At 46.2% G+C, this 20796-nt stretch overlaps 2 protein-coding genes across 4 annotated transcripts in view; one reads left to right on the top strand and one right to left on the bottom strand.

Moving 5' to 3' along the window:
- Nucleotides 1-20796, top strand: part of MACROD1 (mono-ADP ribosylhydrolase 1) — a 419553-nt gene that overhangs the window by 49553 nt on the left and 349204 nt on the right. For both annotated transcript variants that reach the window (XM_048512020.1, XM_048512030.1), the window contains exon 4: nucleotides 772-776. In XM_048512020.1, coding sequence (XP_048367977.1) covers nucleotides 772-776 — 5 coding nt within the window. The remainder of the gene's footprint in view (nucleotides 1-771; nucleotides 777-20796) is intronic.
- FLRT1 (fibronectin leucine rich transmembrane protein 1) overlaps nucleotides 8768-20796 on the bottom strand; it is a 210621-nt gene continuing 198592 nt past the window's right edge. For both annotated transcript variants that reach the window (XM_048511900.1, XM_048511893.1), the window contains 2 exons: nucleotides 13161-13510; nucleotides 8768-11252 (listed from right to left, as the gene is read on the bottom strand). In XM_048511900.1, coding sequence (XP_048367857.1) covers nucleotides 9558-11252; nucleotides 13161-13466 — 2001 coding nt within the window. In that variant the 5' untranslated portion in view covers nucleotides 13467-13510 and the 3' untranslated portion in view covers nucleotides 8768-9557. The remainder of the gene's footprint in view (nucleotides 11253-13160; nucleotides 13511-20796) is intronic.

Here is a 20796-nt window from a genome sequence, read left to right as displayed (position 1 = left end):
TGTAGGAATTCATATAGCTGAATGTGATATCTGCTTGCTACCTGCCAGTGTTCCCTAAGAACCTCTGTTCTCCATAAAAAGCAAGTTTCTGGTCCTCGGCACTGCCTTGTACTTTCTGAAATCTTTTATTTACTTCCCCCCAGCCCCAAGTGACTGCGGTTTCCCCTGATGGGCAAAGGCAGCCCTGCAAAGCTACCCTCGTCCTGTTCTTCCTTTCTATCCTTTAGTCGCAAACAGCAGTTAGTCTTTAACTCCCTGCAGTAAAGCTTCCTCTTCCTAGCAACTGAATTCTGCACCGCCGAGAGTTTCGATTTGCCGGGAGTGCTGCGCTAAAAAGATAAAATGTTGGGCCACTTTTACAAAAAAAGCGTGATGAGAGGCCTCTTGTTGGGCTTATGGCTGATCCTGCTCCAGAAGCTCAGACTTAAGAAATCATTGCAGTGTATGAGGGAGAGAGAGAGAGAGAGAGAGAGAGAGAGAGAGGTTTCTATGTCGGCAGAAGAGAAGTGGTGGCAGAAGTTGGCAAAAAAAGTTGGCAGCCGACCTATTTTTTTTGGGGGGGGGGGTTCAAGGCAAGAGACAAACAGAGGTGGTTTGCCACTGCCTGCCTTTGGGGATTAACCCCAGACTTCCCTGACAACCTGTCATCTATCTATGACCAACCCCCTGCTTAGCTTCTGAGATGTAGGTCAACCTGGGCTGTCCAGGTCAAGGCAAAAGAAAGAGGAAGGATTTAAAGATAAAACCTACACAGAAAGGAGTAATCTAGAGCAGTTGTTCTTGACCTTTTGTATCATACATTCCACTCTGTCAAAAACCTGGCTCCCACTGATAGAAACAGGGCTAGGGTTTCTATCATGTACAGACATCCTATTATCATGACTAGCATGCGCAGTGGTCACAACTACATAATCTGTAGCATGTATGGGTCCAGAGGAGGATGACCAAAATAGTCAAAGGTCTGGAATCCATGCCCTACGAGGAGAGACTTACGGAGCTGGGGATGTTTAGGTTGGTGAAGAGAAAGTTAAAAGGTGACATGATAGCCATGTTTAGATATTTGAAGGGATGTCATGTTGGTGAGGGAGCAAGCTTGTTTTCTGCGCCCTACGAGGAGAGACTTACGGAGCTGGGGATGTTTAGGTTGGTGAAGAGAAGGTTAAAAGGTGACATGATACCCATGTTTAGATATTTGAAGGGATGTCATGTTGGTGAGGGAGCAAGCTTGTTTTCTGCTGCTCCAGAGACTAGGACCAGGAGTAATGGGTGAAGGAAAAGAGATTCCACCTAAACATCAGGAAAAACTTCCTGTCAGTCAGGGCTGGTCAATAGTGGAACGCACTACCTTGGAGTGTGGTGGAGTCTCCTTCTTTGAAGGTTTTTAAACAGTGGCCATCTGACAGGAGTGCTTTGATTGTGTGTTCTTCCATTGAACTTTGAACTTGATGACCCTTGAGGTCTCTTCCAACTCCATGATTCTATGTAGGGCCTGCAGGTGGATGTGGGGGCTGAATGAGATTGGATCTTAATAATCCTTCTGAAAACTCTGCATCACACCTAGACTACTGCATCACTGTTCCACTGGGCGACCTGAAGTTAGGTTCTATCCCAATCGAAGAGAATTTGCACTGATGGTATTGCTACCTTTTTCAGAGGAGACTGTAGAGAGAATCAATGGAGGTGGGGGGGGGGGAGAGCGAGAGGGAGGGAGCAAGCAACAAGAAGGGTCCCATGACACCATTTGTAATTTAGAGTTGTGACCCAGTTGTGAACATGCTGACTCAAACTCTTCTAGGCTGACACACTGATTGTATGGGAAGTAAGAGAAAACGGGTGGGAAAATGGACGGCTTCCTCCAAATCCCGGGATTCTGAAATGTGTCTGGACCATGGAAGTTGCAAAATGGAGAGAGAAGGTAAGAGTAGGCTGGGGAATGGAAAGCCACAGAGCTCTGCATGTGTGTGTTTTTGTCACTCACGGAAGAGTTAAGTGCTCTTCTGCTGAGCAAGTGGGAAGCCCAAGGCAGCTGTCAAGTTAGATGGGGCAGACACCGCAAAAAGCTGAGCGAGTCTGATGGGTAACGCTGCCTCGTAGGGAGGATAAATCGGAAGGTATCCCGCAGGCCCTTGGCAAGGCCAGCTTCCTCAGCCACTTTGTGTACCGCCGCATCTTAAGATTTTACTTGAGATCAAACTTAGTGGCTAAAGAAGGCTTTGGTTTTAATTAGGGATATATGAAATGTATCCCTTTACATCCATGGAGCTTTGCCTCCCGCACGCTCTTGCATATCTGTGTTAGGTCTTGGACACATGTGGGATTCTTGGGAGGGGGGGCATGTGTCCCTCTCCCCCCGACAAAGCAGTTGTGCCTGGAATATGCATGTCGACAAACTGACGATAGGAATGCATATCCCATCAAGAGTACCAAGAATAGAAGAATGACTCTGCTGAATCAGACAAGTGGTCCATCTAATCCAGCATCCTGTTTTACTGGAAGTCCCTTAGCAAGAGCACACTTGCTAAACTCTCATCAGGTTGCTGCTATTCAGTGGTATACTGCCTTTGCATATGGAGGCTTCCTTTCATCATCAGGGCTAAGACCTTCCATGAATCTGCCTCATCCCATTTTGTAGCCATCTAAGCTAGTCACTCCCGCTGTGTCCTTCAAATTCAAAAATTATATTTATAGTGTGACTTTTTTTGTCTGAATCTATTGCTGTCTGTTTGAGCTGCTGACTTTCTAGGCTTACATCCTACCACTTTGTCCCACAAAGTTTTAAGCCTTCCTCTATGCTAAGACTCCATCCTCCACCTTAAGTAGCTCTTCCGCTAAAGAAAGAGGCACTTAAGTAGAAGGAACTCTTCAGACTGTGCTGAATGGCTTGTGAAGATACAAGCCTAAGTATCTGGAGAGAAGTGGGGTGGGGAGTCCACTGATCATTCTCTTATCAGGGGTGTCCAACTCTGGTGTGCTTCAGATGTTCATGGACTGATGGGAATTGTATTCCATGAACATCTGAAGCACCAGAGTTGGACACCCTGTCTTGGTTGTTGCACTGTACAAGTGGAACAGGGACATAACTTGAAGAGCAGCCAGCAGAAGGTAGTGACCAGGATGTCAGGATTTGGCTAGATCTGGCTAATCCACTGGCTTTATACAGCCTTCTACTTGCAGAGGCTGATGCCTCACACGTTTCTTGTTTCCTGTGCCTGAGCTCTAAGATCTGAGTATGCACATTTTCAGATATGTTATTCTAATGGCCCATGAGAACCCTGATTTGAACACATCCACAAAAATCTGAGTCCTCCTGCCCCTTGCACGTTCAGCTGCCGAGCCTGAGGTGGCAGAAGTGTTATTGGTGGGGAGGATGAGTCTCGGAGACAATTTTCTGCCCCCCATTTTCTACTTGTGCCTCCCTCTCCTAAGCAATAAAGATTTTGCAAGCTGAGCTACAAAAGTCTTGTTACCGTAAAGCTCTGCCGGTGACAATATACACTAAGCGACCCTGGAATCACCTGAACTAATGAGCAAGCAGGTGGAAGACTGGGTACGGTTTTCCTCCCCCACCCCACTACTTTTTGCTAAACACGTCCTCTCTGAGAGCTTGCTCACATTAGCTGTGTGTGTTAAGCGCCGTGTGCCGAGTTAAACACTTAATAAAATTACACTTCACGGGAGGCGAGACAGACGTGTTGGGTCCGAGGCATGGATTGTGCAAAGTTATGTTTAGCTTATAAATACTCCCTGGCCTCGAGTGCTCCCTTCTTTTTGTTGTGTTTTTCCTTGTTGATGCTCTTTAATAGGAAGGAAATAAGCCACCCACCCGCCGTTCCTTTCCAAAATGACTTCTGTGGATGGCTTGCTTTTTCCCCCCCACTGGTTATTTCGGTGCGCCACTAATGAGCTGCATAAATTTGCATACAGAGAACTGAGTGTTGGGTATACAATAGATAGGCAGCCCTGCTCGATAGAGAATGCCTGTAATACAGAAATGGAACTGCAGGTACCTGTCTCTTTAAGAGGCACAGGACCCTCAAGGCATTCTTGGACTATTACTTCTCCCACCTTGGCTTGGCCCCTTAAACCCTGCAGCTTCATCAGGCCTGCTACAGTGACATTTCCAAGCTATTAACGGGGTTTTTTCTCTTCCTTGGATCCCAGTTGATCCCCTCATTCTCCCTGCCCCAGTTTGCCTTTTGATAATGAGGCACTTGTCTGCCTTTGTTTGTTTGGCTTGTGCAAGAATTGAGATGGACTTGGGGAAGAGATGAGACTGCTAGTCAAGAAGGTTTATTCCTCAACAGGTGCTCTACTTTTCCCTTGCAGGTAGAACATAAAGGGAGGTGGCATTCCTTACAGTTGGGGTTGGCAGCCGCACACCTGGGAAGATGGGTAGTCTTTATTGCCCTGCGGCAGGTAGGGTAAATGGAAGGGAAGGCAGACTGGTTGCACCGTTTCCTTCTGCTCCTTCGAGGGTGACGCTGGGTTGGCCAGGCTGCAGACATCCTGCAGTGAAGATACTTTGCAACAGGCCTGCCCTACTTGTGTCTTGTGTAGCTAAATATACCCTACAACTGTGTCTTGCGTTTTTACCGGCTGCTGGGACCTATAACAGGTGGACTGGAAAGTTGGCTGAACTTGATAGTGTTAATAGTACTTGGCTGTACTTGATAGTGGTGGGATGCATTCAGCTTTGTGGATCACAAACTGTGCAGTTGGGTCCTGCAACCAAAATCCAGGGTTGGGGCGGGCAGGGGGGGGGGTGTCACTCGTTGGCTTTAAGGCCCCTTCCACACATACAGAATAATGAACTTGCAATCCACTTCCAATGCACTTTGCAGCTGTGCAAAATCCACTTGCAAACAATCGTGAAAGTGGATTGAAAGTGCATTATTCTGTATGTGCGGAAGGGACCTAAGAACTACATCAGCTCTCATGCAGTTGTAAGTGCTTGCCCTTTCCCAAGCAAGGCATAAGCTAAATTTCCCAGTCTTCCTAGGCCACAGAGTATGTTCCTAGCATTCCCTTTAAGGTTAAGGCTGGAATGGCACACAATTTAATATCTGGTATTAAACTGAGTGCTGCCAGTGGCTATTACTGTCAATGGAAACCAGTGAAGAGCTAACTCTATCCTTGAATCTCTATGGAGAAAACTTTGTATGTCCAGTAGAAGAAGTTTGGATTTATACCCACCCACCTCTTCTCTCCAGTAAGGAATCTCAAAGCAGCTTACAATCTCCTTTCCCTTCCTCTCCCCACAACAGACACCTTGTAAGGTAGGTGGGGCTGAGAGAGATCTGAGAGAACTGGGATTGACCCAAGGTCTCCCAGCAGACTTTGTGTGTGGGAGTGGAGAGCCAGTTTACTAGATTAGGGTCCGCTGCTCATGTGGACGAGTGGGGAATCAAATCTGGTTCTCCAGATTAGAGCCTACCTGCTCTTAACCACTACTCTGTGCTGGTTTCAGGAGCCTGTGGGTCTCCGGTGGGTTTCCTCCAGATACAGCCAGGATCACAATCCCACCAGCCTCTACCAGCATGGCCAAATGCTGGCAGGGGCTGATGGGATTTGTAGTCCATGAACATCTGGAGAGCCGCAGGTTGCAGACCCCTGCTCTAGCAGAATAGAATCAAGTTTAGTGTAATACTGGAAGTTTCAAGCAGGAGTGTATGTTCACCCTTGCACAAAAATAGACAAACAAGAATACTGTAGGGAAAAAAATCCAAATCATTGTGCAAGTTCAGATGCTGTAGGGAAGGTTGAGTTTGGAGAGGTGAGGGATAGAGAAAAGGGGGCAGGAAAGAAATCTATGTTATTGTTATTAGGGGCAACAGCTAGAAGAGTAGGCCTGGCAAGAATGGGCATTTTTGAGTTTTTGCTATAATGCAGAGGCATGCGCTGCTCACTGAGCAATTGATAGACGCAGAATCTTTATTGTCCCATTGTTGCGTCGGCTGGCCTGGCTTTTAAAAGCTTCTTGCTTATTCTATTTTATTCCCACCCCCTTCCACTCTCACTTTGTTTTGTCACCAGGAGCTTAAAAAGCATTTTTCTGAATGCTTATTATTGTCGCTATTAAGGAACACAAACCTGTCAGAGAGCCTCCGTGGCGAGGAAAGGCCTCCTAGGAAAAGATGCATCTAATGGCGTATTTATTGCCTGCTCTCCAGTTAGCCAGCTAATCCCATTTATTGCCATTCTCGGAAATTAAGGGGTTGAAACGTTGCATTTTCGCACACATGAGAAGGCGAATGAGAGCGGGAAGAAGAGGAAGAGATGCTCTATGTTGAATGACATATAAAGTGACTGCTAATAAGTGCCCTCTGGGGATTTGCTTGCTTTTGGGGAAGACTTAAGTTTTGGGGAGGGGCTGATCATGTGGAAGGGCAGGGTTTCTGGGTGATAATTTGCATTTTGGCGAAAACTGGTTGCCCATTCGAGCTTTGAAAAAATGTTTGCTGCTCTGCCCCACCCCCCCACCCCCCACTTGGTAGACCATTCTACATGACTGCTACGCTGCAATTGTTTGGAAAGTTGTGCCCGCCAAGCTTAGAGCCTTTTGTAAGCTCACCAGAGACGTGGGGTGGGTGGGATGGCGCCCAGGACAACACCTGCTCTGGGCGCCCCCCTCCTGGTGCCCCACTTACCTTAGCTGGCAGGAGCCTGCCGCAGGCCGCCCCTCAGCCTGTCCCTGCCAGGGTACTCTGCCAGTTGAAGGAGCAGCCTGGTGGAGCTGGGCCGCGGGAGGAGTGTGTGGGGCGATTCTCTGCCCCCACATGACCAGCTGCCATGCGCCCGGGGACATGTGACCTCACATGTCCCCGTGAATGCTCTGCCCCTGAAACTCACCATCCGGAGAACAAGTTTATTTAATTGGGTGGTGTTCCTATGTGCTACCACCCTTTGATCTAAAATTATACTTAATTATGACCAGCCTGATTCTATTCCATTCCTGAACAGATTTTTAAAAGAAATATTTGGATTTTAATGCCGTGGGGAAAGGCATGATTGCTAGGAGGAAGAATTATGGGTCTGTGGATGGGGGACTCGTTTCCTGGATTTCGTGGTACATTTGGAAGCTCTAGGGATTGTCTCGCTATGGTGGACCAATTTCTATGCCAGCTTTCTGTTTCTAATGGTAGCCTAACAGGAAGCTCTTCAGATGCTTGGAAATAATGTCCTCGCCTCTGTGGGTTTCTCTCTGTCCATTCTCTGCTTACACAAGAGGTGAATTCCTTCTGCACTTGCAGGTTAGAGTTAGATATTAGCCACAGTAGACTTATCCTCCATCAGTTTTGTGCTTTGATTCCTCCTTTCCCAATAAAACTCAAGGAATCTTTCAACTTCTTCACTATATCCATTATCCTGAGCTTCTTGTAGATCTCTTCTTTGAGAGTACAGGGGAAGCAAAAGTGTGTAGGACTGGCAACAACCACCACCACAAACACTCATAAGTTTTCATACCAAGTCAGACCAATGATCCTTCATACTGTCAACTGCTATCAAGTTTATCCTTCAGAGTTTCTACTGTTGAGTTCTTTCCCATCCCTTTTCTCCCTGCATTCTTCACTGGCAATGTTTGGGATTGGACTAGAAGCTTCCCACGTACAGTTGCGGTCACATTACCAGTCAATTCCCAGCCCATTTCTCATAGGTAATCAAATACCTCATTGGCTAAGACAAAACCCAGTTTGGGCCCAGTCTCTTGGTTGTGACCATCAACAGTATGAGAATCCTCCACTCACTGTTGTTCATTCACACGTACAGGGGACTTCCAACACCACCTCTTCAGGGGGTTTCATCACCAGAGATGCTCAAACACTTGAGATCATATAGAGTTGGTATGACCAAGCAGAGGGAATGTTATTTTTCTGGTGCTATCCTTGAATCCTTTGTATCATTCTACTAACAGAACGGCTCAGATAGCCTGAACCAGACTCCTATCAGCCTTTCACGAGCATGGCCAATTGGCCATGCTGACAGAGGCTGATGGGAATTGTAGTTCCTGAACATCTGGAGAGCCGCAGGTTCCCTACCCCTGTTCTACAAGGAACCTAACTCACTTGGAAAGCCATTCAAGTACTAGGACTTGCTTGCGCCACCTGCAACCCACCAAGGTGACAACCAGGCCGCATGCAGTATCTCAAATAGAGCTGTGCTTTCAGCCTATCCTTAGGAAGCCAAAAAACCTAAGGGGGCTGTCACCTACCTGCAGGTCAAATGCCATAGAAGGTTTGCTTGGATTGGTAGTTCACAAGCTAAGAAGACCAGCCCAGTAAGAAACGATTCAGAACATCTCTAACTGGCATATTAAATGACTGTAGCTCCTGCCCATAAATGTGGCACTCATAGATGTACATTTGGACATGCAAACTTATCCTATGAAGAGAAGGGGCAAACAGTATATACAGAGGCATCAATAGCATACCAACTAAAACCCTTGAACATTTTGGCTGATGGCCTAGCCTGCCCCCTTTGAACCAAATCAAGCCAAAATTTGCTTCTCTCTCCTTCCCTAATATCTCAAAACAATCCATCTCTATGGGAACCTGAGATTTGTTTAGGATTCCACGACTCCCATCTTGGAAGGAATCTCTTGCTGGTTGGAAGACACCACACGATCTACTTCCGCTTCAGTTCGTTTTGCTTTTTTTTTTGCTAAAAAGACAAAGAGCTACATGTTGAATTATTCCTACAGAGAGAATAATCTCGAATGATTGTCCCGAGGAATAAATGTGTGAGGAGGTAACAAAATGGATATTCTTACGATCAGTTTGTGCGAAGAAGAGCTAAGTTGAAGGATTCTTATGCTGCGACAGAGGAAGAGGGGTTCGAGGTCGGGGAGGAAGGAGTTTGTTTCTGTTAACTCAGAGAAAAAAAAACCCACAGCCAAAGGTGGACTTCCCCCCTTAACACGGTCACTTTCATGATAAAGTGGGAACCTGTAAAGAAAGCAGAATTATGGGAACTGAAAGGAGGCCTTGGAGCCGCGATTGCCCTTCTCTAAAGATTCACACTAGTTTTCTCCCCATGTACAGTCAACAGTTTAGCCATTAGGAAAGACATTTTGATGTGTTTTTTTATAATCTAACCCCTGAACAAAATAGAAGATTTATACAGGAAGAAAGATAAAACAGGTAGCATTTTTGTTTTTCTGCTTAGCTTTCTCTTTTCCACATCTTCCCTTTACCACCCTCCACCCTTGGGAAAAGCAAACCCAATGTTCCTTGATGGTCTGAGTTGGTTTTCTCCCCCACCCCCCACACTTAAATCTGGTATATTAAATATAAATTATGTCTCTTTCTCCTCCATGTCTACTTTTTTTAAAACTTTTGTATTTTTTTTCTACAAAATAGGCAATTTTTTTTTGTAAAATTTCCTTCCCCTCCCCTCCCTTTTGTTCCACCTGGTTCTGCTTGGAAAATAGTTTGCACTTGTTTGTTTTTGCTTTGCAATTTTCCATCTTGGCAAAACACCTGGGGTGTGTGATGAGGAGGGGGCAAAAACAGGGAAGAGTTTGGGTGGGGGGATGTTTGTGGGAGGGAGGGAATTTTACATCATGTATAGGAGTAGTCTATGTCTGGAATTCCGCCGTCTCTATACCCACGCGTTGTGCCGTAGCCAATGGTGTGGGTACTTTTGTAAAGACTGGTTCCATTAGAAGGGAATATGGTATGGATGACATATTCCTCCTTTGCCCGGTGAGGATTTATCGGTAACATCTGCAACCCAGGACCCCTGATCTCGAGGATGGAGTTATCTTTCTTGGTGCCTGATTCCATGTAGTCGTCTTTCTTCCGACTGCCTCTGCTACAGACCCGTTCTCGTGTCAACAGCTCTCCCGTCCGGTGGACGTACCAGCAAATGGCAGCCAAAACAAGAAAAAGGAAGACCAACGCCACTGCCCCACCAATGATCCCTGCCAGCGGCAGCCCAGCCATTGGATCTACATTCTGCTCATGATTGAGGGTGGTGGTTGGGCTGTACATATCTGCTGTCTCGGCCTTGGCACACACAGGGGTCTCATCAGGCACGTAGGTACTGCCTGTCTCCATAGTGACCATGCAGATGATGTAGGTGGATTTGGGCTCCAAGGCTGTCAGCAAATACTCAGTCCTGTCACCTTGCACCAGAGTTTCTGTGATGGAGCCCACAGCCGGGCTATGTCCGAGGCGCAACCAGCTGAGGCGGAAAGAGGTCGCTGGGAACATCGCCTTCCAGCTGATGCGGATGCTGTCAGCGGTCAACGGCTTGACGCTGAGAACCAGTGCTTTTGCCCCAGCTCCCGTGGCCATTGGGTAGTCTATGTTGGAGTCTGGCAATTGGATGCCCGGCCTCCTGGCCTTGAGAGTGAAAAGGGAGCCTTGTGGGGTCGTGACGGCAGCATTGCTGGTGGTTGTCTTGGCCACCGCTGGACCCGAATTGCTCTGTGGGCCTGCCTCGAAGCACTCATCCATTTCATTAGTGATGTCCTTGATGGCCATGCCTCTGACCCTGTCGGGGCCCTGGCACATCAGCCCCCTCACATTCACCACAGCAGCACGGGCTTTGACCCAGTCCCGCAACCACATGAGGTTACAGCCACAGTACCAGGGGTTGTTCCTCAGCAGGAGCTGAGAGAGGCTATCCAGGTCATCAAAGAGACCTTTGGGCAGCGTAGTAAGGTTGTTGTTGGATAGATCCAGCCTCTCCAGCTCCCTCATCTTGGATAGAGTGTTGTAGGGGATGTGGCTGATGGCATTGTCTTGGAGGTACAGCTTCTGCAAATGGGCACTGGGCAGGTTGAGTGGTGGGGCAGCTAGGGAGTTGCGCACCAGCGAGAGCTCACTGAGGTTCTGCAGGCGGCTGAAGGTGTCATCAGCGATGCGCTGGTTGGCCAAAAGATTGCCGTCCAGCACCAAGCGCCGTAGGCTGTTGAGTCCCTTGAAGGCGTGGAGGGGGATGGTGGAGATCCGGTTGTCGTCCAGTCGCAGTTCCTCCAGGGTGCGCGGCAGGCCGGACGGGATGCTGCTGAGGTGGTTACGCGATAGGAAGAGCAATTTGAGGCGTGTGCTGTCAGCAAAGGCATCATCTTCAATGCTGACGGTGGAAACAGAATTGTCATCCAGATGAAGCTTCTCCAGTAGAGGGATGCGCGCCAGGGAGTCGCGGGCGATGGTACGGACATTATTGTCTTGGAGGTGAAGTTCCTTCAGGGAACGAGGCAGGTTGATGGGGAATTCATCTAGGTCATTTTCGTAGAGGTAGATGACCTGACAGGAGGGGAATTAAGAGGAGATTCAACAAGACAGGAGTGGAGAGAGACCAGAAATCACACCGAATTCAAAATCAAGTTAAATCTCCAAAATGCTCATTTACTAACTTCCTAGTTTACTAAAACTAGAAAGCTCATCGCACTAGAAGTCATAAGCCTTATCTCTGGAAAAGGGGACTAATTTATTACATTCATGTTCTTTCGAGGACTTAATGTTAAAGAACAAAGATCCAAGTTTCAAAAGCTACTTTTTTGTGAAAAGACCAGATCGTTAGTAAAAGTTCAAGCATGACAAGTCTACCCTGAAATCCAGTCCAAAACTGAAATGTCACTTGGGCCCTACAGCTTCAATATGATATTTTGATATTCAAAACGGGATGTATGGAGGTATAAGTGGTGTCGTCATTTTTTTAGCAATTACCGCTCTCGGTTAAATTGGTTTCATTAATTATTTTTGATATATATGATGAGGTTCTTATTGTAAACTGTCTCAAATACTTTTTTTAAAAAATAGAAGGGCACGGTATAAGTTTTAGAACTCAATCAAATGGTATAAGCAAGTCAAGGATCCAAAGGCCAAGTAACTGTATTAACCAAGCATTGCATGAAGCTCCCTTATTTCAACTTCACATTTGGATATTCCACATGGCCTGTTGTTGGTTCACTTGGGAGTTAGAACAAGTAGTTCAGACTCTGTGGTTTCTCTCCAGATAACTCATGGACTACAATTCCCATCAGCCCCTGCCAGCATGGCCAAGTGGCTGGGCTGATAGGAATTGTAGTCCATGAACATTTGGAGAGCCACAGGTTTCAGACCCCTGGGCTAGCACCAGTTCTCTGAGGCCTAAGGTTATCTTTCAAAGCCATGCTACCCAAGATCATTTTAACTGGAGGTGCCAGGGACTGAACCTGGGGCTTCAAGCATGTGCTGTGTCCCCCCACCTCCTGCATCCTATATCTGCTTTTTAAACACTTCAAACACAACATGGGTCTACTTGTAAGGTTTGGACATGTCAAATTAGTCTTGCAGACGTTCTGAAGACTGTGGGCATCTGGAAGAATCTTTAAAATGAACAGACATGGGTTTTCAAATCAATGACTTGAATACTCACAGTATTTAGAACAAGGCACTAGGAGTATTTAGAAAGCCACCATGGTACAGTGGCAAAGGTGTTCCTCTAGGATCTGGGAAGCCCAGGTTCAAATCCCCACTCTGCCATGGGAAATTGCTGAGTGACCTTAGGCAACATACATACTCTCAGCCTCAACCCTGGCAAGTATTTGGCCGAGAGGTCTCCAAGGAACACCTTGGTGTGACATTGAGGCAAGCAATGGCAAACCACCTCTGAAGTCTCTTGTCTTGAAAACCCTACAGGTTCATCATAAATCAGCTGCGACTCGATGGCAAATCCACACATACACACATTAGGAACATTCACAGGACTGTGGTTCAAGACCCCCAAATTATCAAAAAGTGACTTGTATTCAAACAGGAAAACTGTCAATCATCCCAAGTTCCATAAATAACCAAACTTGCAACTTTTGAATGAACACATGAAGACCCTTTTCCCCAAATTAGACCACTGGTTCAGCAAGTCCAGTATTGTCTGCTCAGACTGGTAACAGCCTATCACCAGCTATGGGATCTTTTTAACTAGAAATGCCAGGGCTTGAACGTGGGACCATCTGTCTTCAGGGCAGATGCTCCACATGAGCCATAACCTCTCCTGAAAGCTTTTAGATTGGGGCTCCTCCCCAAATGGATTCAGAGGGAGTGAAAAAAGGCTTATCCCATATAACCCTGACATCTTGGAAGGGGAGGAAAAAGCAACCAGGGTACAATCAGCAATAACTAATTAAAGAAGGCTAAGAAGGCCTCTTTCAAGCATCGACACGATTCTACAACCTGAACATTGAGCTTGTTCTTCAGATTAGAGGGGACACCGGCATTGTTGATTTGATTGTTCTGCAGGTACAGGGTGGTGGCGTCATCTGGGATGTCTGTCGGGATGGAAGTCAAGCCCCGGTCGTTGCAGTAGATGAAGCCGTTATCACAGCGGCAGACTGATGGGCAGGTGGTGCTGTCAATCACTTCGCTCAGGAAGGCAACCAGGCCATAGCAAAGGAAGAGCCAATCCCGCAAGTCCATGGCCGCTGCTGTGGTCACCACAGTAGCCGTTACCACGGCGGCAGTCGGGGAGGCAGTCGCCATGATGCTTGGGCTGCGAGGCTGACCGTGGATTTGGCCCTTGGAACCTGCAAAAGGAACAGAGAGATTTTTAAAAAACCTAGATGTTATTTCCTGTCTCCTAAGGACGGGAGGTGAGCACATGACAGGAAATGAGTGTATGATAGGCTTATCTTCCCTTCCCCCTAGCATTTTCCCCATGTAGGTTAAACTGAGAGATAATTACATCTCTAAGACTACCAAGTCGAAATTTAATTCAAACCTGGGGGTTAATCTCAGTCCCAGAACCTTTTTCAAACCCAGTGATGATTGTGCCGCTCAGCATGCTCAGGTTGCCTTTCCCACAATGAAGTGTAACTGCAGAGCCCCGTTTGGGTCATCTGTGCAGAAACCCAACATTAATATTGCTCCCCCATTTCATAACATCATAGAAACAGAGAGTTGGAAACGGCCATTTAGTCCAACCTCCTTATCAATGCAGGATCAGCCTAGAGCATCTCTGATGAGTGTTTGTCCAGCCAGGGGTCTGCAACCAATTGGCCATGCTGACAGGGGCTGATGGGAATTGTAGTCCATGAACATCTGGAGAGCCACAGGTTTCAGACCCTTGGTCCAGCCGCTGCTTGAAGACTGCCAGAGGGGAAGAGCTCACCATCTTCAGAGGCAGCCAATTCCACTGCTGAACTACTCTGGCTGTAAAAAAAATGGTTCCTAATGTACAGCCGGTACCTCTCCACCCGCAGTTTATACCCATTATCATGAGTCCTGCCCTCTGCTGCCAACAGGAACAGCTCCCTGCCCTCCTCCAAGGGACAACCTTTCAAATATTTAAAAGAAGATTTCAAGCTGCAGGTGGAAGATTGCTTCTTTGAATCTCCTCCCACTTCAAACCACTTCAAAAAGCTTAAAGCAGCAAAAGCTTGAAATGCTGCTGTAAAGGAAAAGCTATTCCTGCATATTCTGGATGAATTAGCTCTTCGATCCAGGATCTGGGGCTCTGCTAGCCAGCCAGATCCTCCTAAAGACTCCTGTGGCCTATACAGATGTGGCATATGCCAACAACTGGTGTACACATGACAAGACAACAGATACAACTGAGGAGGGGGCATGTCAGCCATCTTGGCCTCTTGTTTCATCCTGTTAGGAAGCACTAAACTTGATAACTAAATGCCTGAGAGGCTTCGAGGCCTTTTAAAACAACAACTTTAATTAGCGAGAAAGCATCGATCGTATTTTTAATTGGATTTTAATCAGAGCTTTTCACCTCCCCGCTCCCCTCGTCCCACCCGGAATGGAATCTGGTGCTGTGGTTGTCTTGCGAGCAATTGGTTTGCGTGTCTGAAAGTCACAAAAATTGGAAGGAAGCTAATAGAGTCATCCCAGACCAACCTCAAGAGCTTTCTCACACTTTCCTGTTCAAGCGTGCATAGGGCACAACTGTACCTGGGCCCATTGCAGGATTACTCCTTTTTTAAAATATTAGACTAGGGCGAGGAATTGCCTACTCTGCCGGTTTGCACTTCTTCTCTGCAGAATTGGAACAAATGGCAGGGCATTGGTACGGGGCAGGAGCACTCTTGGAGTAGACAGATCCAGAAAGTAGCTACTTATAGAGCCAGCATGGTGTAGTGGTTAAAACCAGGTGACTCTAATCTGGAGAACCAGGTTTGATTCCCTGCTCAGCCACTTGAGCTGTTGAGGTTTATCTGGTGAATTAATTTAATGTGTGCACTTCAACATATGCCAGCTGGGTGACCTTGGGCTAGTCACAGTTCTTCGGAGCTCTCTCAGCCCCACCCACCTCACAGGTTATTTGTTTTTTTTGGGGGGGGGAGAAGGGAAAGGAGCTTGTGAGCCTCTTTGAGTCTCCTTACAGGAGAGAAAGGGGGGGATGTAAATCGGACTCTTCTTATTTATTAAAACAATTTTTAATCCCACCTTTCTTGCCGTATGTTGCAATTCTGAACGGGACTTAACCAAAAGCGGCAGATGAAACAGTAAAAGAACCTGAAATATCCGTTTCTCTCAACAGGCCCGTATTTTCCTCATCCAGCATAGTCCGGCTTTAGTTCAAGCAAAGGCCAGTCTAAGCATTATATTTGTGTCTCTCTGTAAAAACAGGACACAGTGGGGGCACACCTTGTTCTGGTTTTAAAGAACTGGGGCTGCTTCCAAGAATACAAATGGATATGTCTAAGACAAGCACCTGGAAGAGCCATGACTAGTCCTTTCTGAGATAGAAGCTAAGTAGGGTCAGCCCTGTTGCTTTGAAAACCCAGTCCTGGAGTTGATTATGACTTGCTGGCACATACAGGAGACTTGACAAAATCTTACAGTCCCTTCTCAATCGAAAACAACCTTATCAACAGTATTTACGGGCAGTAAATAAGCAGAATAGGTCATGCCAGAGTTATTGCGCCTGTGTGGACATCTGTCTTAATATTGGTTTTAGTACTATAGTATTATAATACTGTATTAGTGTTATTTATTTTTTAAAGTTTTAATGTTGTAACTCGCTCTGAGCCCTACGGGGATAGGGTGGGATAGAAATTGAATAGATAAACAAATAAATAAATAAATAAAAGTCTTGCAGTTTCTACCGCCAGACTAAAAGCAGCGTCTCCAAGAAGGGCCTCCCTTCCCCGCCTGTCAAACCCCAAAACAGCCCGCAACCAACTCCGTCACCTCCAAAGTCGCTCCCGCCCACGCTTCGACTTTCAGCCGGCATCTGTCAAACCACAGAAAGGGCGGCAGACAAAATTATAAATCTCAGTTAATAAGACGTTTACGAGAGCCCAGGCTGATGCGCAACAGCCCTCCCTGGCCACCGGGGAGCTGCATCCACAACCTTGCATACATCAGGATGTGAGGAAGGGAGGGTGCCCTCCCGGCGCATGAAACTGCCTTGTGCTTAATCAGACCCACGGTTCACCAAGGTCAACGTTGCCAACTCAGCACCGGCTACCTGGTCCTTTTAATTGGAGATGCCAGGGGTTGAACCTGGGACCCTCTTGCCACAACCCCTCTCCCCCTTCCTCCACCTTTCCTGCTCTTGTGACCCAGTGCGCTCCCCAGCAAAAGCCACTGAGCCAAAGGATTCCTTTGCTTGCTTCTCTGTTTCCACCATTCTCTTTCCATTGTGCTTCCCTGCTGGGGGCTCTCCTGGGGTCAGTCGCATATTTAATATTCTCTTGCTCTCTGTGGTCTCCTCCCCAGTTCCTTGATTTCTGGCATGTCCTGCTGTTGGCAAGATTTCTTTCCTTTCTTAGCAGCTTCCCCCCCCCCCCCTTTGCGAATGTGCAGAATGCTAGATTTTGTAAGGATTCTCTGCTTCTAGAATCTGGGTTACCTTCATGCTGGTTTCTGCAGGATATACAAAAGCTCTTCGTTTTTTGGGGGTGGGGCTTGGCTTGCCTAAACAGACAACTTTTTAGAAAAGAGAGAAAGAGACCTGATGGAACATGGGAAGGAAGGTACGTTCCACCTCTATTCTTGGTTCTCGTCCACCTGCCCTCGCTGCTTCCTTGCTACTGTTTCAGAACCAGCCTCTTCTTATCAGCTTCCCAATTCCTAGTGCAAAAGGCCTTTGAAGAAAAGAGGAAGGAAGGGCTTGGCTTTGGAGAAGGTGGGAGATGTAGGATTGCCAAGAGCCACTATGGGCCACCAGACAAAGATTCCACATGGGCCTCCCATATGACCCTGCTCAAACCATGTGTCTAATTTTGTCATTTTAATTGTTTCACACGTGCATATATGTACCAATATAGGATACATCTGATGAAATGGGCTGTAGTTCATAAAAACATCCTATCACAATAATTCTTTAGTATGTAAATCAGTTAGACATCTATTTTAATTTACCCTTGTACCTTTACCTAGCACAGAAGCAACTGCTCATTGATTATGTGTTGGTTCTGGTTGAGAAGTATGGGGATCACTAGGATTGGTTTTGCTGACATAAATGACAAACAATCTTTTTAGAAACTGTCATGAAGCTTAATTCTACAACAGCAAAGCAACATTTACAACGGCATATTAGATTTCCCACCAGTACAACAACAACCCACTGCCTGTACAGTGTTTAAAATGTAACTAAATCTAATGGGTGTGTGTGTGTGTGTGTGTCTAACTTCTGTTCCATGTGTATAACCATTAAAAAAGATCAACAGCCCATTACTATGCATGTAAAGTGGGGGACCATCCTTTTACTAGTTTGATAGATCATGGAGAAATATTAACACCCCTGTTTCCTAATATGAACAAGGATTTGCCAATTAGGGATGAGAAGGAGTTGAGACCAAGACTGACAAATAAAGGGGAGGGAATTAGAAAGGGGGAGAGGGAAACAAAGGCCCATTGTGAAAGGAAGGAGCAAAATGAAGGAGAAGGGTATGGAAAAGAGAAAAGTAAATTAGGAAAAGAGGAATTGTTTTTTAAAAATTCTACATGACACTAACAGGGAAGAACTGGCCGAGCAGACAAAACTAGGCAACTGGATGGAAGGAAAGGAAGAAGGAAACAGATTGCTGGAAATAACCACCTGGTTCAGGAGGCTTCAACCTGGCCATGACTCTTATAGCCATGAACTAGACCGGCTGATCTTGCCTTACTTTACTGCTGGCCTGGTTGATGAATTTAGCAAGATATGCAAATATTTCCCTCCTTGTAGTACATTTTGCAGACAGGCACAGCAAGCTGAAACCTCTTTACCCTGTTTTGCCTTCCCTGGGGCCCCTGGTGGCTACAGTGAAAAACTGCATTAGAAATAAAATAAATTGGATACATTCTGAGTGCAGAATGACCCTGGCTTCAAGGATCCTCCATCTTTCTTGGGCCTGGGGAATTTTATCCTCCCCAGTCCCCCCCTCTTGGTGGTCCTGGGTGGGCCTGAAAGGGATCCTCTTGCTTTTGGCTGCTTCTTTATGCCCCAGTTGTTTACATTACACAGTTAATACAGCTGATCAAATTAAGGCCAGTAAATCTGCTTTCCTTTATGACCTTGGTTTTTATTCTCTTGGATTTCACCTAGAAAGGGAGAGAGAACCTAAAGGGAGAAGAGAGTGTGGCAAGGTTTGTGTGTTGTGTGTGAGGGAACGCACCTGAAGGCTGGCAGGGGCAAAGATGTCTTGGCCCAGCTATACTTAGTCTGCCAGTGAACAATGCAAATTGCAGGTTTCAGAGGCACCATTATCCACCCCACCTGCAACCTGCTCTATGTAGTCCTTCCCAACTTTCAGGCTCCCGGTGGCTGCAATGCTAAGGGCATTTCCTAGGGAGAAAGTGGGGTTTTCTTCACCAGTGAGGACTGCACTGTTTGTCTTCCACCCGCAGTGCCAGCTCAACATTTTGGGGTCCAAAGTGGAAAATCCACATGCCTGCCCACCAAGTCTCCTGCTAAATTAGCGCAATGTACAATCCATTCAAAAACTTTCTTCTCAAGATTCAGTGCAAGATCTTCCTTTCTCCTTCAGTGGGGTATTTGCGGGAGACTTTCTTGGCCAATTGTGCCCCAAGAGGGCTTGGAATGGTCTGTCCCATATTCTGCCCCCCTTCATGGCCACCACAATCTATTTTCTGGAGTGGCTACCTCCTCAGTTTTGGAGGAGGGGGGAAGAGTATTGGGGTGTCAGAATGGACTGTATAACTATAGAGTGCAGGTGGAGGAATCACATTTTAAACTTTCCCCTATACTAAAAAGGAACCCTTGTAAATAGAAATTTACCTGCTGTTTACCTGCTAAACTTTGCCTACTATACTATACCTATTATTTACCTTCTCTTTGCCTACAAACATTTTTTTTAAAGTCTGAGAATGTTAAAAACTAGAATCTATCACCTGTAGTCTGAAATGGTTGATTCTGTTCTTGACTACCCTCAGCCTCCTGTTGGCAAAGAGAACAAATACAGCTCACTGACCAAAAGTGACCACCAGTTAGATAACTCCAGGCAGCTCTGGCAAGTGAGCCATGCTGCATACTATGGCAGGGAGAGATTGACACCACACACATGCATTGAATCCTAGGAAGGGATTGTTCAGCCGCAATATTCTCCACCTAACTCTAGCTTGAGTATAAAACTAATCGGTATGGTTTCCCAAAATGAAGTGCAACTGGAGTTGTACACTCACCCTGACCAACATCGAATATCTACTGGCAGCAGATTTAAAAATAAAAAAAGGTGAGAGGAAGTTTTGACAGAGATTGCTTCAACTCTCTCCAATCAGAAACTTGGGGTGCTGTATTTCTTTGTTCAGTTATCCCTTTCACTTTCTGGGGGATCGGCCCCCTGCGATCTGGAAAACCATGTAAAACTTGAGACGCAAAGATCACTGCCAAGTCATTGTGAGATGTCATGTGAGAGATTGCTGTAAACATGCTTTGAACTGCAGATTTTTTTACTACAGATTTAATTTTAAGGGGAAAAATTGTGTAGCTGCTCATTTATTTTATTAAACAGTTATGTCATTAAAATTTCCATCTGCAGTTCTTTCTCATGCCAACCTAAGATATACCAAAACTGTGTTTGTGAAAGGGATGACGGTATTTATTTATTTAGAATATTTCCATGCTGCCTTTTCAGAAACCTCCTCAAGGCAGCTTACAATGGGAAATCGAAATATTAAAACACAAGCCATTCAGCAGCATAAAAACCATCTGTAAAACAGAAGACGACCATGAAAAAGCTAATAAGATTTAAAAAAAACCCTAATTAAAAGCCTGGTTAAAAAAATATGTGTTTTAACCTGGGATGATGATGAAGATGAAGAAGAGCAAGAGTTGTTGTTTTTTGGATTTATACCCCACCTTTCTCTCCTGTAAGGAGACTCCTGTAAGGAGACTCAAGGTGGCTTACAAACTCCTTTCCCTTCCTCTCCCCACAACAGATACCTTGTGAGGCAGGTGGGGCTGAAAGAGTTCTGAGAAAACAGGGACTAGCCCAAGGTCACGCAGCAGGAATGTAGGTGTGCGGAAACACATCTGGTGAACCTTAAGCGGGAAGGGCATTCCAAAGATGAGGGGCCAGCACAGAAAATGCCCCACCTCTAGTTACCACCACTCATCCACATCTCCCTTTAATTCTGTAGCAATGAAAGCCAAATTCTGAACTTCCTATAAGATCACATCTAAAGAGATGTACGGAGCAAGGTTTAGGAAGCTGATCGTGACTAGGAGCCTGGTTAGTATGGAAGGAGGCGGCTCTTCAGGTACTCTGGTCTCAATCCATTTAGGCCCCCGCTGGCAAAGGGCAGCAGAAGAGACAACCAATGTGGCTTATGCTACACTTATTCTCATCTCCTAGATATTGCTGCTGCAGGATCCAGATTCTGTAATCTGCCTTGGAGCTGGTAGAGCATG

This window comes from Sphaerodactylus townsendi, linkage group LG01 (genome assembly GCF_021028975.2).
Source record: "Sphaerodactylus townsendi isolate TG3544 linkage group LG01, MPM_Stown_v2.3, whole genome shotgun sequence".
NCBI classification, from domain to species: domain Eukaryota; kingdom Metazoa; phylum Chordata; class Lepidosauria; order Squamata; family Sphaerodactylidae; genus Sphaerodactylus; species Sphaerodactylus townsendi.
This window is presented reverse-complemented; position numbering and strand designations above follow the sequence as displayed.